This window comes from Sycon ciliatum, chromosome 5 (assembly GCF_964019385.1).
Source record: "Sycon ciliatum chromosome 5, ocSycCili1.1, whole genome shotgun sequence".
NCBI lineage: Eukaryota > Metazoa > Porifera > Calcarea > Leucosolenida > Sycettidae > Sycon > Sycon ciliatum.
Genome location: NC_088647.1, coordinates 34422003 through 34429717, shown reverse-complemented (window position 1 = coordinate 34429717; position 7715 = coordinate 34422003). Strand labels below are relative to the sequence as shown.

Here is a 7715-nt window from a genome sequence, read left to right as displayed (position 1 = left end):
AGCTTATGAAAACTTTGTTTCGCAGGCTGCGGCATACATTATGTTGATGTGGCCAAATGAGAGGCGGGGAAGAGGGTTGGGAGGTGCTGGACAATGTGATGCGTGAGTCTGCGGGAAAAGGGGTGTTGCGTTGGCGTTGGGTGCAGAATGCAATCCTGGGGCTGTGGACGATAGAACTGAGTTAGAAGGAAGCTGTGCAAGAAGGGCGGATTCATTGCTGGTAGGAAGGGTTGAGCCAATAGATTTCACTCCGTTTGGCCTAGCTGCACGCTATGACGTTGCGGAGGCAGTGTCGCGGCCGCATAACGTCATGACGCAGCCCCCGAAACTCCATTTTTCAAACGGAAATATCTCAAGAACGCTTTGTCGGAGACACATGGGACCAACACCATTCGACTCAGCTGCAAAAAAGACGTTCAGGATTTCTCACCATTCTGGCCATTCACACGCGGCTCCAAGACCATTCTGATAATGATATCCTGGAATACGTGGGAAAAGGTGATGCAAAATGGAAACGAGCCACAATGCTTCATACACAAATTAAAAACAACTCACCCAGGGTTGCTGAAAGCTGAGAATTAGTGATGCGAGGAATATGCGAATTTTCGGATTATTCTAGAATACCAACAAGACAGCAGAAAGAATACTAGTATTCGAATGTGAGAAGTAACGTTCGGTTATTCGAAAATTTGTGTGGCAGTGTTGTATCATCCTTTTCCAACCACAATCAGTCTTCTAAGTAGTGTTGAGGAGGAGAGTGTAGAAAATTGTATACCCCAAACCCATTCTGGGCATGGCTGGAAAATCAATGTTAATTATCTGGCTGCAAAAGTCGTCGCTGACTCTCACCCATGGTCTGTATGCTTGGGAGTGTGTGTTGCAAGCATCGTGAATGAAATCTTCAAGCTGGATACCTCCTGTTGTATGGAAGGCTCGCTTCCTCCTGCTCAAGAGGGTTGGTTTTGTTTCCGTTGCTATCGCAAGCGGATGGCGTGGGAAGCAGCACTATGCCATTTAGAAAGTCCTGGATTAAGGGAAGTGAATGGTAGCGGATGCAGCTGCGCCAATAGTTATATGTTTCACGTAGACAATGCTCGCCGCCACTCCGTTCTGCGGCCCAAGCGCGGTCACGCTAACAACCTCCTTCGCACTACCCAGTACAGTGGCCACCAAGCCGTCTGCTGTACAACTGTACATGGCCGGGAACCGGCTCGCTGCCAGGGGTACGTATTTGGTCAGCTCGCCGAGCAGGAGCCATCCGTTCGCGCACACGATCGGCCACACCGTGGTCAGGCACGGTACGATGTCCGGACCTGGGATCGCCGGGATCGTGCACAGTACATCATTCTCGGAGATGCCACGCATGCTTACTGATTTCACGCATTCAGAGGCCTGCTTGCCGTCGAGGCATGGAGGGTCGTTCCAGCGCAGCCGATATACCAGCAAATTACTTGATGCTTGCCGTGCAGCCGGTAATACAATACCCGATGGAGACCACAGGTCCGCAGTTGTCAGATTCCAGCTGTTCCTCATGCTGAACGAGACGACGAGGTATGCCAATGCCCGGCTCTCATTGCCACAATACGTACTGTATATATTGCCATGGAACTGTCTCGTCTTGCTCATGATGGCGTCAATAGAAGTGACCGCCTTTGCTGGCTGCAACAGGCGGCCATTCTCTTGGCACGTTCGCATGAGCAATGACCGGTTCGTCATGCCTACTGCATCGCTGAAGCCGACCGGGCCTGTCGACAGTACAGCGAGGATTGTGTGCAGCTCCAGGGATGCATTTGAGTGATCGACGGGACATCCCGACGTGGAGCAACCACCGGTCTGCGTAGCCAGCGGCATGTTGTCCGTTGTCCAGAACGTATCCTTGGACGGCGCTGCACCCACCGCCCAGATCAGTATGGAGCTCAGGCCAATGTGATAACTCGTGCCACCCTTGTAATCCACGCTTGCTCTGAAGTTCGTCACGGTTGGGTAGTAGAGAGAGGCGAGTGCGTGCGTTGGCGTCGTCATGCACCATTGCATCGGGATTTGCTGCTGCAGAGCTGCTTGGTGCAGGCCATCCATCCACATCTCCACGGCTGCGACGGATTCAATCAGATCCGGAACGCAGATATAATTCTGGTTCATGAAGTCGATCTCAAACGACTCCATGCCCATGCTCTTGCCCAACTTGAAGAATTCATTGTAAAATTCGGCGGAGCTATTCGGTGCAACGAGCCTAAAATGATAGTTTCCACAGCGTGGCAGTGCGCTGCTACTGTTGATCATGCTGAAGTTACCACCATTGTCACGCGCGTACACGGTGTCATTGCAGAAGAACGGCGCGTACAGCTGCAGAGGCGTGCCGAACTTCTGCCGGAAGTCCGCGACCGACATGCCGGCGTACGCCGCGTTCGGTGTCCAGTCCGTGACGCACCACGGCGACGAGAAGCTACTTTTCCACCACTCGCCCTGATGGGATAGGTAGCCGAGAGGTACCTCGATGCTGTCCAAATATGCCTTGAGGTCCAGCAGTGTCTTGACACAGCCAGAGCCTTCGTAACAGAAGCAATACATGGCACCATTGTCGGTCTGATAGCCCAGAAAGTCTAGGGTAATGTCCTGGTGTCGTTCAAGTTTACCAGTTGGCGAATGCGTGGACTGCATGAACTGCCCATAGTCGTGCATTGTCTGTGTCAGTCCTCTGGTGCCATGGAACACAACAAACGTGTGACTGAATCCGGCCGGCAAGCTCTTGACTGACTGACTGATGCCCGGTATCCAGTCGACCTTCTCGCCGTTGTACCGCTGATTCGTCTGACTGGAGCTCATAAAGTGATCGAAATAGGACAGAATGACAACGTCGGCTGAGTTCACGGGAGCTTCTCCATCGACATACACGTGAGGGCCAGATATCTTTCCATAGGCAGGGTATCCCATAACAGCACGTACCATCATACCACTCCATCCTAGGAAGGTCGAGTTGTCGAAGAATGAACCGTTGGCCTTGCTCAGTGCAGGGAAGTTGGTGATAACGTTATTGGCATCGCCACTGTTAGTTCCCGGCGTCAGTGAAGAGTTACTGATGTTGTAGGAGAAAGCTACGACATTTTCAAGACTAGGGTAGGTCTTGATGACTGTCACGATGGTAACATCGTCAGCCTGCCATGTACTATCCCAGGAAGAATAGCTACCGATCACGTCCACTCCGCTCTTTTGCTCTTTCTTCACCAAGACCAGCTTCTTGGCTGGCGATTCATCCACTGAATCATTGTGGCTTGTCTCATTGGTGGCGTCACTTGCAAACCATTGCTGCTCGTGGAACACGGCCACACCTGAACCTAACAGGAGTGGCTTGCCATTCAGCAAAATATTGTATTGGTCAGGTGATGGCACGTCTACACTCAGTTGTCCGAAACATGAGCACGTTATAGCCAGGACCGTGAACAACAGCAGAGCGAGCATGACGGCAATTTCGGATCACTTGATTTACCGCGGCTTCCCTTCTGCGCTCAGTCACCCTTGCTGCAAAATTGATGTAATGATTATGTTCGTGGATCTTTGGATTCAGTAAAATCTGGAATGATAAGAACGGTCGATAACATTTCAGGCTCCATAAACTAACTACATCATGTATGTTACGTTACTTGCTAGCCTCTCCAGCCATTTTGAAAGATCGTGATTGTGACATCTGAGGCAGTAGATCATGGTAGATCATAGAACGAATGTCACTGACACTGACTCAGTTGTGAAAGTGACAGGCTGAGGCTGATCTGCAAATCAAACCTAATCTTTTTCATTGAAATTGAATTGAAAGGTATTTTTTCTTATTTTGTTAGGGATTTCCCAACAGGCAATGTTGCCTTTTTACTGGTTACTACTATTAGATCTACGTCCTTCTTGTGTTGACCGGACAATATCAATGCCCAACTGCATAGTCAGGACTCGAAAAGACCACTGACTGTTAGGGTTGCTTGTGTGAAAGCCTTTCAAACACCGTGCTATTGCAGTCGTTTTAGTGCGAAATGGCCGGCGCACATGAATTGTTGGGGTGCTTGCTGCTGTTCGCGATTCCCTGCTTGGCACAGCTGAGTGTGAACGTGCCATCGCCTGACCGATACAATATTTTGCTGAATGGCAAGCTGCTCCTGTTAGGTTCAGGTGTGGCCGTGTTCCACGAGCAGCAATGGTTTGCAAGTGACGTCACCAATGAGACAAGCCACAATGATTCAGTGGATGAATCGCCAGCCAAGAAGCTGGTCTTGGTGAAGAAAGAGCAAAAGAGCGGAGTGGACGTGATCGGTAGCTATTCTTCCTGGGATAGTACATGGCAGGCTGACGATGTTACCATCGTGACAGTCATCAAGACCTACCCTAGTCTTGCAAATATCGTAGCTTTCTCCTACAACATCAGTAACTCTTCACTGACTGGAACGAGCAGCGAGAATGCAGATCAAGTCATCACCAACTTCCCGGCATTGAACAAGGTGGATGGAACGTTTCTACAGAATGCCACGTTCCTAGGCTGGAAGTCCACAATGGTGAGCCCTGTGTTTGGTGCTGAAGAGCAGAATAACTCCTATGGGACAACATCTGGCCCTCACGTGTATATAGATAGTGAAGCTCCCGTGAACTCAGCCGACGTTGTCATTCTGTCCTATTTCGATCACTTCATGAGCTCCAGTCAGACGAATCAACGCTACAACGGCGAGAAGGTTGACTGGATACCGGGCATCAGTCAGTCAGTGAAGAGCTTACCGGCCGGTTTCAGTCACACGTCTGTTGTGTTCCACGGCACCAGAGGACTGACACAGACCATGCACGACTATGGCAAGTTCATGCAGTCCACGCACTCGCAAACTGGTAAACTAGAACGCCGCCAAGATCTGACGCTAGAGTATCTGGGCTACCAAACTGACAATGGCGCAATGTACTGTTACTGCTATGAAGGCTGTGTGAAGAAACTGCTGGACGTCAAGGCGTACCTGGACAGCATCGGCGTGCCACTGGGCTATTTGTCGCATCAAGGAGAATGGTGGCTGAAGGGAACGGACACGATGTGGTGCATCAGCGAGTGGCAACCTAACGAGGCCTACGCTGGCATGTCCGTGCGGGAGTTCCAGCAGAAGTTTGGAACACCGCTGCAGCTGTACGCTCCGTACTTCTGTGGCGACACCAAGTATGCTAAGAGCAATGGCGGAAATTTCTCCATGGTCGACAGCAACCACTCACTGCCAAACTGCGACCCGTACATCTTCAAAACCAGCGAGCCGGGTAAATCTTCCGTGTTTTACAATGCGCTGTTTGAACTGGGCAAGAGCATGGGAATGGAGTCGTTCGAAATCGATTTCCTGAACCAGAACTACAACTGCGTCCCGGCTCTGCGCGAGTCTGTCTTGGCCGTCGAGACCTGGATGCAGGGCTTGCACGAGGCCGCAAGCCAGCAGGGCTTGCCGATGCAGTGGTGCATGGGCACTCCGACGCACGCATTAGCTTCGCTCTACCTACCGACGGTGACGAATTTCAGATCTAGTGGCGACTTTAAGGGAGGATCGAGCTACAAAACTGGCCTGAGCTCCTTCCTGATCTGGGCTGTTGGTGCTGCTCCGTCCAAGGACACATTTTGGACAACGGACAACATGCCTCTGGCAACACAGATCGGCGGATGCCGATCGACCGGCTGCCCCAAAGATCACAGTAACGCATCTCTAGAGCTGCACACAATTCTAGCTATCCTGTCCACTGGACCGGTGGGGTTCAGCGATGCGCCCGGCATGACCAATCGCTCGCTGATCATGCGTACGTGCCAAGACGATGGCAGACTGCTTCAGCCGGCAAAGCCTGCCACGGCCATCGACGCGACAATGAGTGCATTGAGAGCACCATCGGGCAGTATCTACGGCACATACTGTGGCGATGAGCAGCGAGCAACAGCTTTCCTCCTGGTGTCATTCAAGATGACCGAAAGCTGGTCCCTCACTGCTGCCGACCTGTGGTCTCCATCAGGCATCCTAACACCGGATATAGAACCGATGTCCAATGCACTCCTGGTGTACCGCCTGCGTTGGAACGAGCCGCCGTGTATAGATGGCCAACCAGCCACAACATGTGTGAGAACAGTTTCCGTTAGAACTACATCCGAGGATGACGCAATCTGCACCATCCCGGCCAGCCCTATCAAAGACTTGGTGCGTGCCTGACCACCGTTTGGCCAATGACCTGCACAAATGGCTGGGTATTGCTAGGGGAACTGGATAAATACGTGCCACTTGCGGCTAGCCGATTCCCTTACACGTGCAATTGCACAAGCATCGGATTGAGCTTCACGATCCTGGGTAGTGCGAACAGCGAAGTTACATTAACCGCTCTAGGGCCTAACAAAGGAGTTGCTGCGAGCCTTGTGCATACCCAGAGTGTAACCATTGGCGAACAGAAATCAGCAGTGGTCGAGTTCCCTGCTCGTGTTTGAGCATGCTGTTGTGGATAATTTTACGAAGGCTGGTGGATCATGATTGTCTTCTGCTGACCGCCTAGCAAGAAGAAGGGAGAAACGACACTCATTGATACGAGTTATAATCAGCTAAACATCATAATGATAAGTACTGGAGTCAGATACTGCAGAACAACAACGTCAATCAAGGATGATTGCGAAAGCATGTAACTATGAATAGTAGCAAACAAGCCTTGACTACCCTTGTTGTTCTGTGTATTACGCTCTGCCTCCGCCATGGTGTTGAGCACTGTCAGCACACTGGGTGCATCTTCCAGAGTCGGATAATGGATATGTTGAATTATATTCTTTACGCTTTACAGGTCATGTTGATTCGCACGCTTTTCTTTTGTCTCTCGGTTCAAATTGCGAAACTTCACAATATTGTGCGAACTGACGTTGCGCTCACCTTCTCCTCTTTGGTCTGGCCATGACTCGTGTATGTATAATTATGTATGACAGATACATGTATGACGTGAAAGATGGTATGCCCCTCGGTGGTACTGAAGCCTTCATAACTATTATGGGTTCATGTACGTCAGCCACATCTCCAGCCCCTACTGCCTGAAATGATTCAGATTAGGATACACATACAAATCCTAGTTGACGTGGAAGCCCCCCGCCCCAATCCTCCAAAGTTCCGGACAGGTAACTGATTGCCTCTTCATGTCCTGATCCGGCCAAACCCGAGCCAAAATGAAAGACAAGATACCGGCGGTGTCTTGGTCAAGTACATAACCACTGCCACTGCCCGGCACTAGTGCCAGTAGTGGGGGCTTTGGCCTTGGTGGTGCATTCTGTCTACAGTGCAGGAAGACCGGGTGCAGATCGCTTTTATGGGTCCAGTCATGACAGTCATAATCATTGTACAACCAAGACTTACTACACGCGGTCTATACTCAGACCAGGGAGTGGTATTGTACTACTCCCTGACTTAGACCTACCTCGCATAACCGCGCACATCCGTTTTCAACAAAAATATCCCGATAGGCGAGGAAACCGGATAATCGAACGGACATACAATTGTACTGTATTTATGCATGGCATCTGCTGTAAATCGGTAACCAACGATTTTCTTCCGGAAGACGAGGGATCCGGATGAAAGAGGACCGGATAAGCGAGGTGTGACTGCACTACATGATGTACCGGTAGTACAAGATTAGTCATGTACAATGTCAATGTAGATCTACCATGCATCATCCGAGTCTGATCATGTATGAGGGTGTGTGCGGCT

The 7715-nt window shown here is 50.7% G+C and overlaps 2 protein-coding genes across 2 annotated transcripts; one reads left to right on the top strand and one right to left on the bottom strand.

The window, feature by feature from the left end:
• Positions 1–415: 415 nt before the first annotated feature.
• LOC135818451 (uncharacterized) lies at positions 416–3569 on the bottom strand. The gene has a single exon (XM_065331835.1). The coding sequence runs from the start codon at positions 3454–3456 to the stop codon at positions 1030–1032; it is 2427 nt and encodes an 808-aa protein (XP_065187907.1). The 5' UTR covers positions 3457–3569; the 3' UTR covers positions 416–1029.
• Positions 3570–3751: 182 nt separating this feature from the next.
• Positions 3752–6962, top strand: LOC135818452 (uncharacterized). The gene has a single exon (XM_065331836.1). It carries the CDS (start codon positions 4017–4019, stop codon positions 6189–6191), a length of 2175 nt encoding a protein of 724 aa, XP_065187908.1. The 5' UTR covers positions 3752–4016; the 3' UTR covers positions 6192–6962.
• The last annotated feature ends 753 nt before the right edge of the window (positions 6963–7715 follow it).

Bases quoted from the DNA above. Each gene is read 5' to 3' on its own strand.
- LOC135818451 (XM_065331835.1), bottom strand. From the start codon at position 3,456: ATGCTCGCTCTGCTGTTGTTCACGGTCCTGGCTATAACGTGCTCATGT.
- LOC135818452 (XM_065331836.1), top strand. From the start codon at position 4,017: ATGGCCGGCGCACATGAATTGTTGGGGTGCTTGCTGCTGTTCGCGATT.